The sequence below is a fragment of the Nelumbo lutea genome, chromosome 7 (assembly GCF_056320005.1).
Source record: "Nelumbo lutea isolate HS-2025 chromosome 7, American lotus-T2T, whole genome shotgun sequence".
Classification (NCBI taxonomy): domain Eukaryota; kingdom Viridiplantae; phylum Streptophyta; class Magnoliopsida; order Proteales; family Nelumbonaceae; genus Nelumbo; species Nelumbo lutea.
The window spans coordinates 20013060-20031981 of record NC_142690.1 but is presented as its reverse complement, the minus strand read 5'-3'; the positions used below and the strand labels follow the sequence as shown (position 1 = coordinate 20031981).

Here is an 18922-nt window from a genome sequence, read left to right as displayed (position 1 = left end):
GCTTTTTTTAATTCAAATAATATTTAAATAATTTATAACCCAAATAAGTGGGTTGGCTAGTCTGCTACTAATCATCAAAATTAAGAAAAAAAAAGGTGCCCTGTATGGATTCCCTATCTTTTAGGGTGAGGGACAGGTGTCCTTCACCTAGGGGGAGGGGTAGTTGCATCCTATTTAAGCTCCTTAAGGGAAATTTAGAGGCTCTTTCCTCATTTTGAGAGAAATTGTGTCTCAAGAGATTCTTAAGAAAAACCAAGAAAGGGAAAAAAAAAAAAGAGTTCTCAAGGGAAGACATGGAGGGAAAAGAAATTTCACTAATACAAGTGGAAAAGGAAAGCGCTCTTACTGATTACTTCCTATATATGCCTTGTATCCTTTTTCTATCTTTTATTTTTTACTTTTAAGAATGAGAATAGATGGAAATAAACCATGTAAGATCATGTGATTTTACTTCGTTGATTATGGTCCCTCTGTCAAGACAAGTTAGGGATTAAACCATCTACAATTTAATTCCTAATAGCTGATGATGACTCCTTTCAAATGAAAATGAAGGATAAAGGGATAAAAATTGTCTACAATCAAATATTCAACTTGATTGACTATGATTCCCTTATTGTATATGAAATCCAAAGGATTAAGATTGTCTAAAATAAGAATTTCATTGATTGACTACAACTTATTGTGAAAGAAGTTAGAATTAATAAAATATTCTTTGTATCAAAAATAAAAGAAAGAGATAAATGTATTGTTGTAGAGTTTCTCGATTGTATTTTCTCTTTTTTTTTTCTTCATTGTAAAGTTAATGTAAAAGAAATGCAAATGAAAAGTTCTTTTTTTTTTAAGTATTCTATTGTTGTTTTCTTTTGTTCTATGCATTCACTTCTCTAAGTTAGAATTAAAAGGTGTTTTCTACATTTTTGTGAAGATGTAATTAAGGGGAACAATCTATATGATTCCCCGAATGGGCCTTACCTAAAATAGTAAAAACTCGATCACTTGAATGAATGAATTATGTTGCATGAAAATTTATTAAAAGTTTTACACCAACATGGGCTTATTTATAAAACACATATAAGTGATTATTCTAGGCTTTTTATGTGATCCAGCACTTAAAAATAAGTACTTATGAACTTCTCACAGATAGGAGCTAAGACAATTATTTTGGGCTATCTAGGGTTTTCACCAAACATGGGTTATAAGCTGTCTCGGGAGGCCCACTTTGCAAAGCTAGAAGCTGTTGCATGAATATTGGAAGCCCTCCCATAGTAAAAGCCAACTTATTTGGGTAAATTGGCTAAGCACCAACTTGTGTTAAAGTTTGTTGGGTCATTGTCTCTTTTTAGCGCTAACTTCATTGGAAAGAATACGTGAGAATTAGGAAGTTTGGATGGACTCTCTCATTAGAGCAATACTAGAAGAGACCTATGCTATGCATATAAGGGTGCAAGTTGAACCGGATTAGGTTAGGTTTAGGTCAACCCAAGTCCAACATGAGTTGTTAAACCCTTAACCCTAACTCTAAAACTTTAGATTGGATTTGTGTTGGTCTTATTTCTCTACTTCCTTTTACAAAATAAATTTATTTCTTAGATTATAAGGGTTCATGTCAATTCAATATTAGCATTAATATGTGTAAAAAAAATATAATTGTCATGTTTTAGAAAAATATTGCCTTTTAAACATATTTATATAATTTTTATACATGCAAATATGAAGTTAACTTGGGTTTGAGTTCGATAAATCCTCAACCCTAACCCAACCTAAAGTTAAGTCAGGTTGTAGTTTTCAACCCTAACCCTAACCCAAACTTCAAGTCAACCCAATCCAACCCTAATTTATTGGGCTGGGGTAGGACGAAAGGTTGCAGCCTTAGATATATGGGCTAGTTTTAAAAAAGATGGCATGTTACATTCACTTAAATTAATTGACTTTGTGGGTAAACTTAAATAGTAGGGCTGTTCATAAGAATGCCCAACCCGACCAAACCGACAAACCCGGATCGACCCAACCCAAGTCGGCTGGGTTTTCATTAGTATTGGTCGGTTTCGGGTTGGGCAAATATATAAATCGATATATCAGGTCGGTTTCGGTTTTCTTGTATGAAAACCAAAACCAATCCGACCCGAACTAGTCTTCTATTAGTTCGGTAGTTCCTAGTTTGAGTAGTTTACTACTTAACTATAACTAGTCTTCTACTAGAACTAGAAGGCCCATTAGGCAATTACAATTAGAATTCAATTAGGTGTCTTTTTGTACAGGAGCAAAACTGAAACTGATCCAAACTGACTCAAACTGGCCTGATCGGTTTGGCCTATCAACGGATCGGTTTTAGTTTCCACCTCAGGTAATCCGACCAGGTCAGATCGATTGGGAAAACCCCAATAAACTGACCCAACTCGACCCGTGAACACCCTTATTTAATAACCCCATATTTAATTTTTATTTTTAAAATTCAAAAACAATAAAATAAATTCTAGAAGGATTAGGAAGTATATAGTATTAGAGTTTTGATGTGGACAACTCCATTTTAAAAAAACATAGTATAGATTATTTAGTTTGGAAGGCAAATATATCACATCATAGGGTGGGGGTTGTTCCGATAAGCTGTTTTAGGGTAAATTACTTATACATCCCTTGGAAAGAAACTGTCGAACAGTTCGGCTTGTTAGAGACTCTCGATCAGCTTGGGAGATACTCTCGAACAGTCGAGCAATGGAGACAGAGGCTAAGAGGGACACGAACATATGTGATTTTCTCTCTCCTCTTCGCCTTTTGATTCGGTGTGGTGCGACTGCACCATATGCTTGGTTGAACCTAGCTTAAATAGCGCCTTCATCTCACTTTTTATTCTTTTGTCTCCCCTGTCCCAAGCTATACAACTTATGGGAGAAGGTCAGACACCACGATCTAATGATAAAATATATGGAGTACAAATGCAAATAGATGCAAATACATATAAAATATAAGGTTTTGCACTCTATATATTTGTATTTGTACTCTTTCAAAATGGAGACATTATTTTTGGGGCTTAAAAGCACTGCCAATACAGTGATTAGCAACGAAGGCCACAAAAGGTGTCTCATGCAAAGATGGAGATGGAAAAACAATCTCATTCACATCTTCTTGGAAGTTTCTATCAATTGTGTTTTATTTTGAAAATTTGAAGAATTGTAGAAGACAGATTTGACATTTCATTTTTTTGTTAATACTCAACGACAATGTGAATTATTAAAAATAGTAGGGATAGTTTAAGACAATAGTTAAATGGTAAGGGCAGAGTTAGTCAACTAACTAAACCATAAGAGTAATTTAAGAAATTTGCCCATATTTTAATTATCACATATATAAAATATATATTGCATTTTATATAATAAAGGAATATGACCTAAGACAGAATCGCATGGCCATGTCGACCTTCTTTATGAATCATGCGATTGTATTAAAAACTCTATCTTCTATGGTGTTCAGAAAATAAGGATTTTGCTAATTCTAAAACTATGGTTTGGTGGAACGAGCTGTTGTTGATTATTTTTAGTTTAAGTCCTATATAGTTCAATATTTGATTGCAATCAAAGTGTCATCAGCTTGGGAACCGTTTAGGCAACTGGGTTCATTTCATTCTTAACCCATTCCTTGACAAAAACCGTTAACTTGGTCAGTGACATGTTGATCAACGGTTGGAACGGGCCATCCATTTGAATTGGATGGTCAAACTACTCATTTAGAAATCGGTGTGCAAAGTGGTTTCGGTTCCGAATAGGGTTTTAAAGGGAAATTGTTAAAAACTCACCTTGAGTTTTCAGCATTTATCTTAAACTCACCACAACTTTTCAAAATGTCTAAAACTCACCATGTCACTAACTTGACGTTAAAGAGACTAACGATTGTTAATATATTACCATTTTAACCTTCATAGAAAAATATTAAATATCTACATATGTTTTAGTACTTAGATATGAAAAAAAGGAAAAGTTCATAAAAAAAAATTCAAATATAAAAACACAGAAATTATAAAAATATAAAAATTATAGAAATTGCACAGAAAATAGAAAAAAATATTTTTAAATTATAGAAACTATAGAAGTTGAAAAACAAAATCAGAAAATAAAAATTGTAGAAAATACAAAAAATTATAGAAAAACACAGAAATTGAAAATAAATAACACAAAATACAGGAAATTTTATAGATGGTAGAAAATAGAAAAATGTAAAAAACAGAAATTATAACAAAACAACTAAAATGTAAAGAAAAGAAAATTAAAAAGATGAAGGTCAAAATGGTATTATATTTTATATTTTTCTATGAAGATTAAAATGGTAATATATTAATAACCATTAGTCTCTTTAACGTCAAGTTAGTGGTATAGTGAATTTTAGACATTTTAAAAAGTTATGGTAAGTTTAAGAAAAATGCTGAAAACTCATGACAATTTCCCGTTTTTAAAACATTGGTTCAAATAGACAAATACAAACGTATCAAATATGGGTCTACGCATTCTACGAATATTCGGTTCCAATCGATACGTTAAGGCTAAAAAGCTTGCGCCAGATCAAACTAGCATGAGAAAAGGTCGAATCCGGAACAAAATCGTGCGGTTGATCCGACAACTATTGACCGAATGAGCTTGGTGAGCCCATTCCATTCTCACAAGCTGCTGCCTTGGATTAGAAAATTGAACGCTCGGTTCGGGTCTGGATTTTAAATGTCCCGAATCGACCATACCCGGTTTTCAGGTGGCAAAACGGAGAGAACCCTAGTAGAGATAGAAAGAGCACGGTTGATGTATTTTCTGTCTTTTCTGCTTTTCTTTCCGATAAGATTGGATGTTGATGCTTACTTGATTCCAATCGGACAACGACAAGGGCATTGTTTATATGTGGTCCCCACATTGAGTCAGGATTTGCCGACGAACTCAAGAAAGAAATCGGTCCCAGACCCAAGTGACTCGTGATATTGCTGCTCAATATCTCCGGAAAACGACACTGAAGATCTTCTTCTCGAATGTGATCACCATTTCTCTGATCGATAAAACCTGTGTTTTTCTCTTCCACTCAATCCCAATTAGAATGTATACCGTTCGTCGGCCCAGACTCTAGCGACCTGCCTTCCCGTTTTTTGGATGGTTTGTTTCTTTTAGAACGAATCTCCATTTCTGCAGAAGCTAAAATATCTTTCAGTTCAATAAATGCGATAAATTCAGTCTATTCCAGCTGGGTTTGTGGAATTTGCCTCTGGGTCTCCTTCATTTTTAGAGGAAGTGGATATTCTTACCTGTTGCTGGTAAAAGTTCGGTCCGTTCAGTCCGGGTATACTGTTAAACGGCCAAGTGTTTTTGATTATAAACTGTGTTAATAAATCCAATCGGTTAGTTTGATATAATGTTCCCGTTGAATCTGGACATTTTATTGAGAATTTTGACTGAACACAGACGTTTAATTTCAGCTGGACACTGATTCATTTCGATTTGTTTTGATTTTCTAGACACTGCTTGAAATTTTGATATATTTGAGTTGGATTTTGCTAGGTTTGATTGAGTTCATCGGTTCTGGTTGATATCCGGAAGACATGGTGACTCTGGGGTTGGCTTCTGGGAAGAAATCCTTTAAAACGGTGAATTTGGTCTTCAGATTACCGTATTATACTCAGTGGGGGCAGAGCCTTCTCGTCTGCGGTTCAGAACCTGTGCTTGGTTTGTGGAATGTGAAGAAGGGTATCCTTTTAAGCCCTTTTCATCAAGGTGAGGAACTTATTTGGTCCGGAAGAATCGCGGTTCCATGTGGGTTCCAGTGTGAATACAGTTATTATTTGGTGGACGATAATAGAAACATTCTGAGATGGGAGGCTGGAAACAAACGCAAATTTGTACTGCCCGAAGGGATTCAGGATGGTTCGATGGTGGAGCTTCATGACCTATGGCAGGTCCTGCTCTTGTTCGTGGTCTTTTTTGATCCTTTTTCTGTTCTTTCCTTATTCCTCTGTTACACTACATAGAATATTCTGTAAAGTGGGAAAGTTATGTGGTCATATTTGGAGACTCATGCTTGCTTCTGCCCTCTTAGCTGGAGAAGGGATCCACTAAGCAAAGCTAATAAGACTTTATTTCAAAGTAGTCAAACATGCAATGAAATTTGCTAATCAGCTATGTCTAGGCTGAGAATTAAATCTTTTCAATCACCATGTTGATGGACAAGGTGCAACTTGGTGGACAAGTAGGCTAGTTCTATAGGATGAAGTGTGGATGGACATTCAAAACCTAAAGCATGTAAAATCAAAAAGAGGGCCATTATCCTTTGTTGGTCCCAGCTATTTGGGGTCTTGATAGAGGTTGACTGGATACAGACCTAACCTTTGACATCTTTTTGCATAAAATGACTGCTCTCAAGCTGCATTCTCACAGTTGTAGACTGTAGAGGTAATATAGAGAAAAATACTCATGGATTTTGCTAGTTCAAAATTAATGAATTTATGTTCTAACTAGTTCTTTTAAGTAGAAGTTTTAAACTTTTAATCAATAAGTTGAATGATATACTTGGTATCTTCAGTTGCAGGGAGATTTTTCTGTATGTTACATTGTATGAGCACAATAACTAGGATTTCTAGTTACAGGGAAGCTCTGGTTTTGTGTTCATTTTGTTAGAGGCAGTACATGCTTTCTGCAGTCAACCAGGTTGTTGAAGAGACAAATAAATCCCAATTGGTGTTGGAATATGGCAGGAAGGATGGATCTTGAGGAGCCTGCATAGCATAAATGTTCATTATGTACTATAATGGACCGCCATCTTTTGAAAATGTTATTTTTGGCAGTATATCTAGTGCAGTTTTAACATGTAAAAACTAAAAAATGAGTGGATTTTTGGGATTAACCATCCTTGCCCTTGAGGCATGCTTCTAATGGGTATGAAGCTCTGTGATGGCTTAATTGTAGATACAAGTCTTTCCTCATTTACTGCCCATCAAGAGGGAAAATGACATAAATACATAATATTGCTTTCAGAGGCCAACCATAGGTTGCTTTTAATAAAGGAGCTAAGTTTGGTTGTAGGTATGCATTGTAGCTGCTGCCAAAAGTGGGTATCATGAAAAATAGTTTCCTGCAACTGGCCAAGTCCTAGGTCTAGGCATTTCTGAAGGTACTTGTCTCTGCTAAAGACACATGGTATGTTTGGAATTATACCCTAGTGTCATGCTTTTATGTTATTATTCTATGGGTGTAAACCTTTGATTGATTTCCAAATTTTGACATAGGGGATACTTTCACAGCACTTTAATATGATGTCATGTATGCATGTGGTACCTGTTAAAGGAAAACATTGCTTATTTCTCATAGGCTTGCTTAACAAGTTGTAACCTCTGGATTTTGTTGCTTGACTTGTTCCATAGATGCCTTCTCTTGGTTGTTCTTATTCAAAGATGCTTATTTGATTGTAATTTTCATATGTTCACGATTTAACATGATATATTTCCTCACAATATGTGAAATTAGAATATTCAATCACTTTTTCTGTTTTACTTCAACCTGTTCTTGATTTCATAATGATAACCTTTCTGCTTATCATTAACTCCTGTTTCATTCCCTTGCTTCAAAAGGTAGAACCAACTCTGGTATTTGCTCTTTAAATTTTTATATTATTTAACTGAAGGTATGTAACAGCTTCACCTTAATGATTTTTCTGTCCATATTTTGTGGGTTCAGACAGGTGCAGACACTCTCTTTTTTAGAAGTGCCTTCAAAAAAGTCATCTTTAAGGAAAGCTGGTGTTTGGATTCAGAAAAACCTTTAGGAGCCTTTCAGACTAACCAGGAAGGTATCTGCTGCAGTTTAAGATTTTTGCTTGTACCTTAATGAGTGCCTTTTATTTCTTTTGTTTGAGATGTGGGGTTCCATTGTTCCTTACAGTGGATAATATCATAATATTTTCATTGTAACTGTGATTTTTGTAACAGATTCTGTCATGGTTCATTTTAAAATTAGCTGCCCAAGGATAGAAAAAGATGCATCAGTAAGTTTCTCTTGACTTGTCAATTTTATCTTTGCGTACTAAAATTTTTTTGAACATGCATCAGATAGTAAAATTCCCAGGTATTTACATTTCAGTACTTTCTGTGGCATGTATTAGCAGGTATATGTGATTGGTAGCTCAACCAAATTAGGAATGTGGAAAGTTGAAGATGGACTTAAACTTAACTATGCTGGTGAATCATTTTGGCAAGCAGATTGTGTGATGAAAAAAGATGAGTTCCCAATAAAATATCCTTCTTTCGATCTTTTATCACATGATGTGAATAGTTTTCTGAATATTTCCTTTGTTCTATTTCTCTCTATGTTCAATCCACAACCAAGGGCAACTCCTTTCCTTGACATTATTTCCACATACAGGTACTGTCAGAGTGGTAAGACAGGAAATGTCTCAGTGGAAGTTGGTTCAAACCGGGAGCTCTCTGTTGACTCAACATTACAAAGTCCACCAAGATATATTTGCCTATCTGATGGCATCTTTCGAGTAAATTAAAGAGTGTGAACCAGATTCTATCTATGTTACATGGGCACTGGTATTATGTCAGAATCTGGCACTGATATGGTGTGTTGACCTTGGCAAACCCAAAAAGTAGAGGATTTGGGGACTCTCATCTTTTGTACTTTAGTCTTAAGTTACATTTTTTAATGATATTTTTTATATCTTATTTGAACTATGAGATAGTTGAAAAAAAGATCAAATGAAAATGCATAAATCAGTTGAAATATGATATACTACGTTATTAAGTATTAAAATTTTACCATTCATGTCCAAATTTTATAGATGCAACAAAGAGAAGGATCCTATGAATGTGGTGTCAATTTCAGTGTCCACACATGTCACCAAAATTACAGTGCCCATTCTGAAGTGTCCATGTAATATAGAATTTTATAAGTAGCAATTGTTCTCTTTTGCAGGCATCAACAAGCAATCCTAATCTATTAGTTTTTATTATTTATTATTATTTTTTATTTTTTTTCAGGACATGCCATGGAGGGGTGCTGGTGTTGCAATTCCCATGTTCTCAGTCAGATCAGAAGATGGCCTTGGAGTTGGGGAGTTCCTTGACCTAAAGTTACTTGTAGACTGGGCAGTTGGTTCTGGATTCCATCTGGTTCAACTTTTACCGGTTAATGATACTTCTGTGCATATGATGTGGTGGGATTCATACCCCTACAGGTATAAAAGCCATGCCACCTTCAAAGTCCTATAACATGAAAGTTTATGTCAGTAAAATAACTGAAGTACATAATTCAGTGTTTTCCTTTCAAATGTACATCTCTGCATGATGTAGTCACATTCAAGGTTCAAAATATCGATAGCTTTTTCTTATTTTTTAGTTTTTTTTTCAATCTGGTTCAGAGGGACTGGTTTAAGGTCTGTCCACCCCCTGAACCGATCGAAATCCCGAAACACCCCCTGGAGGGGTGTATCGGGAAGCCTTCGATATAATACATATCGGGCCGTATCGCCTGATACGTATTGAAATTTCGAACCTTGGTCACATTCATATCCCTGAAGGTAGAACAAAATGTGGCCTGAAGTCTTATAATATGAAAATAAAAAAAATCACTTGAATCATTTGTGTTCGGCTTGAATGCTACTCTAGTAATTAGAAAAAATGATAAGTCCATAGATATAGTCATGCCGAAACACCATAAAAAAATTTCATTTTGCTAATAGTTTGTATGGTTATAGTAGAAGTTCAGGACTGTTATCAGTCTTGAACCCTAATGGATTTCAGGTTCGAAAATAAGAAGAAAGGTAAAGAGAAAAGAGGAGGAAGAGGGAGGAGAAGCAGTAGAACACAAGAGTTGAAAAGGAGGAGCAGAAGCTTAATGTTCTGCCGCCGCCACTTTAATTAATATTTATAGGTTATGCTCATTACATGGAAAGGACAAATCTGCCCTTAGTGTTTACATAACAAATGGAGCAAAAATAAGACTGAAATAAATAACAACTGAAACAACTAAATGACCAATAGCTAACCCTAGGAAGACTAGAACACCTTCTACCCTATGAACACAGTGGGACCGTAGGTGTGGGGCCCACATCAATGTTCTCTACACTCCCCCTCAAGTTGGAAATAAATGTTCATCATTCCCAACTTGGATAGATCCGCCTCTAGCTTCTTCCGTGGTACAGCTTTGGTGAGGATATCTGCCAGCTGCATGTTGGAGGTGATATATGGGAGACACACTTATTGTGATGAGACCCTCTCTCCTACAAAGTGTCGATCAACTTCAATATGTTTAGTTCTGTCATGCTGCACCGGGTTGTGTGCTATATTAATAGCCGCTTGATTATCACAATACAACATCAGGGGCTTCTCATACTCAATACCCAACTCCTCAAGTAGTGATCTCAGCCAAAGAATTTCAGCCACTTCGTTAGCCATTGACCTGTACTCAGCTTCAACACTAGATCGGGAGACAACACTCTGTTTCTTACTCCTCCAAGAGACTAGGTTACCTCCCACAAGAGCACAATATCCAGAGGTAGACTTTCTATCATCAACACTCCCAGCCCAATCGACATCCGTATAGACTTCCACCTTCATGTGGTCATTGTTCTTGAACAGTATACCTGTACCCGGGCATCTCTTCAAGTATGCTAGTATTATTTTTGCTGCTAGAAGGTGCGTGGTTCCAGGAGAATGCATGTACTGATTGACAACACTAACTGCATAGCTGATATCTGGTCGAGTGAGGCATAGATATAGGAGCTTTCCCACTAACTGCAGGAACATAACTTTGTCTTCAAGCAGCTCCCCACTCTCTGCACTAATCCTGTGGTTTTGTTCAATGGGTGTATCTGTAGGTTTGACACCCAGCTTTCCAATTTCAGCCAATAGATCTAGAACATATTTCCTCTGAGAGACAAAGATCCCTTGTTTAGATCTAGCAACCTCAATACCCAAAAAATACCGTAGTGTACCCAGATCTTTCACCTCAAACTCTTGATGAAAGAGCTGTATAAGGGACTCAATCTCATGGCTGTCATTTCCTATCACCACAATATCATCAACATATACTGCAAGTAGTGTCAGTGAGGACTCCACCCTCTTGATGAACAGTGTATGATCTGACTGGGCCTGTACATAACCGAACTTCCCAAGGGCTAGTCTGAATCTATCGAACCAAGCTCTAGGTGACTGCTTCAAACCATACAATGCCTTATTGAGCCGACAGACCTTCTTACCTGCCTCTGTATCATAGAATCCAGGAGGCAACTGCATGTAAACCTCTTCCTGCAAGTCCCCATTCAGGAAGGCATTTTTAACATCCATTTGGTACAAAGGTCAAGTGTAGCTTGCTGCAAGAGATAATAGAACCCGAATGGTGGTCATCTTGGCTACCAGGGCAAATGTCTCCAAGTAATCTATACCATAAGTCTGAGTGAACCCTTTTGCAACTAGCCGAGCTTTGTACCTCTCAATGGAACCATCCACATTGTGCTTCACAGTAAATACCCATCTGCATCCAATTGGTTTCTTTCCTTTGGGCAAGTCAACTAGCTCCCAGGTATTATTTTTCAATAGGGCATCCATTTCAACTTGCATTGCACCTCTCCACTCCAGGACCGATAGGGCTTCTTGCACTGTTCTTGAAATAGGGACATTAGCAACGGAAGTGAGATAGGACCTGTAGGAGGGAGATAGGCGATCATAGGACAAAAATTGGGAGATGCAGTGGGTTGTAGATGTGGTGCAATGCCGTTTTCCTTTACGGATGGCAATGGGAAGGTCAAGGTCATCTGTAGGCAGTGAGGTAGCAATAATGGAAGGAGTCTTTGTGAGCCCTGGGACTGTAATATCTGGACTTGGAGCCGCAAAAGAGGTTGGAGTTGGCCGGGACTGCTAATGACCGGGATCAACCTGCCTGCATCGCCTGTGATAGACTCTCAACTCCCGATCCCCCTGACCACTTTCGCTACTGTAGCCCTCATCACCCACTGGAATAGGCAAGGGAACAACTCCAAAAGTATTAACCCTGCCCTCACTGCACTCCCCCTGAAGAAAAGGACCCAAATTTCCACGCTCACTACTCTCCCCCTAAGGAGAGACCCGAGAATAGTAGGGGATCTCCTTAAAGAAAGTGACATCCATGAATACAAACCTCTTCCTTGAGGCAGGATCATAGCAGTAATAACCCTTTTGATTTTGTGCATAACTAAGAAAGATGCATTTGGAGGCCTTGGGTTCAAACTTGGAGTGATGGGGACCGAGAAGCTAAACAAAACAGGTACAACCAAATGTTTTGAGGGGAACAGTGAACAACTCCTCATCTGGGTATAGAAGGGAAAAAGGAGATGACATATCAAGAACCCGGGAAGGAACTCGATTAATAAGATATACCGCCGTGAGGATAGCATCACCCCAGAAGCGAATAGGGACATTGGAGGTAAACATAATGCTTCTAGCCACCTCCAAGATGTGCCTATTCTTCCTTTCTGCAACCCCATTCTGCTAAGGTGTATGAGGGCAAGTGCTCTGGTGAATAATCCCATGAGTAAGAAGGTAAGATGCCAACGGCTTAGCAAAGTATTCTTTTGCATTATCAGATCTAAGAACTTTGATCTTGGCATCAAACAGGGTGGGAACCTCATCTCGTGAATGCATAAGATAAACCCAAGAAAACCGGGTATGGTCATCAACAAATAACAGAAAATATCTGTACCCACCCATGGAAGGAATGTGATGTGGCCCCCAAACATCTGTATGCACAAGATCAAAAGGACGATTGCTCCTTTTATTGCTCAACGAATAAGAGTGTCTACAATGTTTAGCAAACTCACAACTTTCACATTGCAACTGGAACAACTCAACAGGCTTAAACAAATTAGGAAACAGACTCCTTAAGGACCGAAAAGACAAATGACCCAATCGGTTATGCCAAAGCATAACCGAACTCACACTCTGGGAAACAAGTGACTTCTTATCCCTTGGCTCTTTTCGACGAGAACTCTCCCCGAGCAGATTGATCCCATTCGTCTCACGACCAGTCCCAATCACCTTCTTCGTCTTCAGGTCTTGAAAAACACACCGGTCAGGGAAGAAGGTTACTGAGCAGTTCATGTGTTTGGTAATACTACTGACTGAAAGAAGGTTAGTATCAAACTTAGGGACATGTAAGACAGAAGACAAGGAAGATGGTATCCGATAGCTTGGTGTCACCCTTGCCAGAAATGGGGACAAGAGAGCCATCAGCAATAGATACTTTATCCCTACCAGAAGATAAATGATAAGTGGTAAACAATGAAGGCAAGTTAGTCATATGGTCGGATGCACCTGAATCTATTACCCAACAGGGTTTAGTGGTACCTGGAGCTGAGGCATGGCAGGCTGAGGCTTGAGTACCTGAATTTGCGGAAGCAAATGTGGCGGGGGCTAATGGTGATTGCGGTTGCTGAGCTGAGTTCCCAACTTCCCCTTCCAACTGTATAAGAGTAGCCTGAATTGCGGCTAAGGTCTCTAAGAATGTGCCTCTTGTGCCAGACGGGGATGCTGAATTAGTATGCATTGCCACATGAACGTTACCCTTCTTGCTTCTTAATTTTGCCGGGACCAAATAAGGATGTAGCTTCCAACATGTTTCTTTTGTGTGTTTGGGTTTCTTACAATGCCCACATACCACATAATTGCTGTTCCCAATACTGCCTTTTGCTTGATTCTTAAACTCCATTTCGGTCAAGAACCAAAAGTCTCAAAATTAGGGTTACTATAGTCAAAACCAGCACTTGGACTATGAACCACAATCACAAAATCAGTATAGAACCAATTTGTACTCACAGTAGATGTACATGAAACAGGTATAAAACTGATCTGAAATCAGTAACCACACACAACAGCAACAGTCCGAACTGTTTTCACCCACTTAGAAGAGTTCGAAACCCCAAAAGAAAACTGAAAAATAGTTTGAAGAACAATCTGATATGTTGAAGCCGAATTGGGGTTTTAATCAGTCCTAAAAGCAAATTCTCAGCCGTACACTCCAGACAGTACCGTACGGATAAGGATTGTAGTAGGGTTAATATGAAACCCTAAAACTGATCAATGTTGAGGAGAGAACTATTAGGGTTTTCCGTAGTATTAGATCACAAGGTTCAGTCCAGTACTAGGGTTTGCCACAGGATTAAGACAAAACCCTAGAGAATAGAAAGATAAACCCTAGAGTGGTTCGGCCGCCCTTGCTAGATAGGTCCAACCTATCTTCTCTGATAGTACTTATCTTAGAAAATAAAAAACTTACAATAGGATGTTGTTAGCTGCCTTCCAAGGTTACTCGAACCCTATCTTTCTCTGATTCTTCCTGATCACCAACTCGCTGCAATTGTGGCAATTCTTCAAACAACTGCTAATCCTCTGGAGATCTTCAAGAATCAGTCAACGAACTCTACTTTCTCAGCTTCCAGCCTTAGATGGTTCTCATGTGGTTGGCTGGACTGGACTCACATGAGAAACCCTAGCTCTGATACCAAGTAGAAGTTCAGGACTGTTATCAGTCTTGAACCCTAATGGATTTCAGGTTCAAAAATAAGAAGAAAGGTAAAGAGAAAAGAGGAGGAAGAGGGAGGAGAAGCAGTAGAACACAAGAGTTGAAAAGGAGGAGCAAAAGCTTAATGTTCTGCCGCCGCCACTTTAATTAATATTTATAGGTTATGCTCATTACATGGAAAGGACAGATCTGCCCTTAGTCTTTACATAATAAATAGAGCAAAATTAAGACTGAAATAAATAACAACTGAAACAACTAAATGACCAATAGCTAACCCTAGGAAGACTAGAACACCTTCTACCCTACGAACACAGTGGGACCGTAGGTGTGGGGCCCACATCAGTGTTCTCTACAGTTTTTATTTATCAAAAAAAAGTTTGTATGGTTATGATTTATGCCCATTTTATCAAGAAGTATATATTCATATATTTATTTTTTATTTAAACATTTCCCTCAAAATTTCTATCAATATTATTATATTAATATGCTAACATATATATTGACATGACACATGACTGGATTTTGTTTTTAATTTCTTTGGTTGTTGTGTTGCTTTTTATGAAGTTTTGTGTTGGAGAATGCCAAGGATCCATCTAACTATTTTGGAATAATATTCTTGAGAGGAATGGGATGTGCAATGGTCCATTTCTTATTATCATCCATGTATTGAGGCTGAGGAGCTAGCTTGTTAAGATCATGTAACCAGCCATTTAAACGAGTGCTTAAAAATAACATTTCCTCCTCTAATTTTTTCTGTTTATTTCATCACCATTTCTTGAACAATAGAGATATTTTCACCAATGAAATGACCCTCACCAAAAGCTCCTTGCTCAGTTGAAATGGTATGGGGAAGAAGACTAGGCTTAAGATGCTTGGTAAGAATTTTTGCAAAAACTTTGTAGAAAAAGCTGCAAAGGCTTATAAGCTGAAACTCCGTAAAATTTTTTAGGATTTGCCACTATTAGAATGCTCGAGTCAGGGGTATTTTGGTCATTTTGGTGTATCTTATTGAAAGTGAAATGTCTATTGTATCTGAGTTTAAGTTGTGTCCCATCTTCTATGAGGGACAAAATTGTCTTTCTTGTAACTCAAGTTTTTTCATGAATAAAAGTCAAGTGGGTTGGCTAGGAGAGTGACTTTTGAACATCCTCTCTTCTAGTCTGGCCGAACACTCTTCTCCTCTCCTTCTTCTTCTTTGTCTTTTCTTTCTTCTTCTCTACTTTGACTGAGAAACAACTAGGGTTTATTCACAGCTACTTAAGGAATTAGAAGAATAAAGGTGGAAGTGTAATACCGTGGGAGAGATTTGGTGATGCATATCTCTCTAATAGCATTGCACACATCTTCACCAATTATGCTCCAATAAAAAGTAAATATAAAGTCATCAAAACCATCTAAGCCTGGTTTCATGTTTATGTTTGGAGAAGGTCATTACACAATGTTGGTCCCAGCTATCTGGGGTCTTGGGAGAGGTGGACTGGATACAAACCTAACCTTTGGCCTTTTTTTTTTTTTTGTATGAAGCAGCTGCTTTCAGACTTAAGCTTGCATTATCACAATTGTCAGCTTGAGATTTTTACCATTACACCATATAAGTCAGTATTTTTTATCTACATAAATAATAGTTATCATCTTACATGCATTTTGATGCCGGTGAAAATTTAAACTACAGCATTATATAACTTTCTCTCCCCCCTTTCTTTGTCTTGGTCTTGCAGCTCTCTCTCTGTATTCGCACTTCATCCACTATATCTCCGAGTCCAAGCACTTTCAGAAAATATACCAGAAGATATTAAGGTGCTCTTGTTTTATCATATGAAGGACAATAACCATGCCCTTTTTTGTTATTATTGCGTAATTCTTATTTAAATTTAATGTGAACAAAGATATACACTTTTTTGTCTATCTTGATAAACTACTTTTAAATTTTCCCCTGCAGCGAGAGATTTTAAAGGCAAAAGAACAACTGGATGGAAAGGTAATGCCTTCTTGCCCAGGTTGTCATGAGAAGAGCTCAGTTGTTTATGGATTCTAATTTTACACCATATATTTAAGACTTGTTCCAAGTATATGGGAGTGGCTATATTAATCTTGTTTCACTGTTTTGTTCGGTTAATTTACACCATATGTGATAATGATTATCAGATTGAAATTATTTTGTTTTCTTCCAAAACTATGTCTCAATCATTTTATAAAAAAATGTAGTAATCTTTGGAACTTCATCACATCTTTTTATAAGATAAATACATGTGCATTTTGAGTAGTGGTCAATAAAACTGATAGCCGAGCAATTATAATCCACAGAAACAATAGGGGAGGGACCCCACACATGAAGGTGGACTATATCTAATGAAGCAGTGATTTTATTCATTAAATTTGGATAAACAGTTCTACAATGTTTGGATAACTGATGGCTTCACAAGCAAGACTATCAATGGAAATTCCCTTAAATAACTCTAAAAGCAAAGCTTTAGCAAAAGAAATGACAGGTGACCTAGTCTAGCTTGCCAAAGATACACCTTTAGTTTGACTCTTTCTTTTTACTACAACTACCACTAGATGGATGAAGAGCTATCTTCTTTTTTGTTTGATAAATGAAGAATTTATTAATATCAAAAGATTCAAACAATAGAAGCAGCCATTGGAGAGACGTGGGATGCAACCTCTCCCAATAATGTGATTAAAACATGACTGATTACTGATAATATAATTTACAACTAAGCCCAATACAATTGATCTTTATTCACCCCTTCTTGGTTAAAGAATCAGCCAGTGCATTAGCCGATCTCCCCACCTTTTGTATTCTCAAATTCATATTCCTTGTTAACCACATAAATTTTTTAAACTCATTTCTTGGTACCAGAGCATCCCTTTTCTTTTTTCTTATTCTTCAGCAACTCTATACACATCTTGATTAGCTATGTACATTGAAGGATAGAGTGCTGACCATTGTTCTACTGTTATCGCCTAGTTGGAAGGTGGTTTTGGAGACCTTTTGTCGCTATTGACATTGGAAGAAAGTCTCTTGTAGTTTTGTATTCCTTACTCAAACCCTAAACTGACTAGAGTAAAGAGGAGATAGTCAAGATGAGGATCAAAGAGGCTGATTGAGCTTGGTGCTTGGCATTTATCAGGTTTCTTTTCAACCCTATTTGAGATCGATTCAGGTAGGAGAGGTTTCTAGGAAGCCTGTTTGGAGCAGCTGCTTTTTCTCTCTTTCTCTTGGGATTGCAAGGTTGTGAAAACCTCTAGAATTGGTGTTCCCCTTGCTTGTCGTATTTTGTGTTCAGGTTGTTTTTATTTGCTTCCAAATTATTGTGTATTGAAGTTTTGTATTGATGGAACAATCTGGACTCTGGATTAAAGATCAAGAAAAACACAGAATTTGGACTTGGTTCAGCAGGGTCTGTAGACACCCTACGAGGTGCTATGACCCCAGTAAAGCTAGATGGAACCAACTATTTGGCTTGGTGACAATCTATGAATATCCGTACAGTTGGGGAAAGTTGGGATATCTCACTAGAGATGTAAATCCCACCTATAATAATCTGAAATAAAGTAGAAGAGAAGAAGAAGATGGAAGAAAAGGAAGAAAGGAAGAGAAACAATTGAATACCCTTAGTAGGGTGGCCAGCACTAAAAACAATAATAAAAGAAATAAAACAGGCCCATAACTGAGGCCCTCTAATCACAAATATAAAGCATAACCAGAAAATAGTAAACAATAATAAACTATGGCTCATTTGGCCATCATTTCTACACTCCCCTCAAGTTGAGCATAGATATCAATCATGCCCAACTTGCTTACATAGTGCTGTAACTTTGCCTTAGGGACACCCTTGATCAAAACATTTGCTTACTATTGCAGGGAAGACAAACTTCTCCAGAAGCCACTCTTTTTCTTATAAGATGCTGGTTTACTTCAATGTGTTTTGCCCTATCATGTTGATTGTGAACTATGTTAATTGCAGCTTGGTTATCACAATACAACATTAAGGGCTTATCATATGCTATACTCATCTCCTCTAGAAGTGACTTGAGCCATAACAACTTTGAAACTTTATGGGTCGTGAACTTATACTTTGCCTCGGCTGAAGATCTAGCTACTACAAACTACTTCTTACTTCTCCAAAAGACAGTGTTCCCTACTTACCAGAGCACAGTAATGCATATCTTTTATCATCAATACTGTTAGCCCAATTCGTATATATTATAAGCCTCTAGCTTCATGTGTACATGCCTAGAGAAGATAATACCCTTTCCCAGAGTTCCCTTCAAGTAACATAAAACCCGTTATGTAGCAACCATATGTGTGTCTTTGGGGGCATGCATAAACTGACTAATCACACAAATAACATATGAAATATCTAGCTGTGTCATACAAAGATGTAGTAACTTTTCCAAAAGTC

General features: G+C 37.4%; 1 protein-coding gene across 11 annotated transcripts in view; it reads left to right on the top strand.

Annotated features, from left to right (window-relative positions):
- Positions 1–4903: 4903 nt before the first annotated feature.
- Positions 4904–18922, top strand: part of DPE2 (disproportionating enzyme 2) — a 53657-nt gene continuing 39638 nt past the window's right edge. For 6 of the 11 annotated variants that reach the window (XM_088953584.1, XM_088953588.1, XM_088953586.1 and 3 more), the window contains exons 1-9: positions 4928–5307; positions 5526–5920; positions 7695–7806; positions 7946–8001; positions 8119–8252; positions 8376–8502; positions 8999–9195; positions 16232–16310; positions 16453–16491. In XM_088953584.1, coding sequence (XP_088809710.1) covers positions 5567–5920; positions 7695–7806; positions 7946–8001; positions 8119–8252; positions 8376–8502; positions 8999–9195; positions 16232–16310; positions 16453–16491 — 1098 coding nt within the window. In that variant the 5' untranslated portion in view covers positions 4928–5307; positions 5526–5566. Of the gene's footprint in view, positions 5308–5525; positions 5921–7048; positions 7132–7694; positions 7807–7945; positions 8002–8118; positions 8253–8375; positions 8503–8998; positions 9196–16231; positions 16311–16452; positions 16492–18922 lie in introns of those variants that run through there. The other 5 variants (XM_088953583.1, XM_088953582.1, XM_088953581.1 and 2 more) reach the window with 5 other exon arrangements.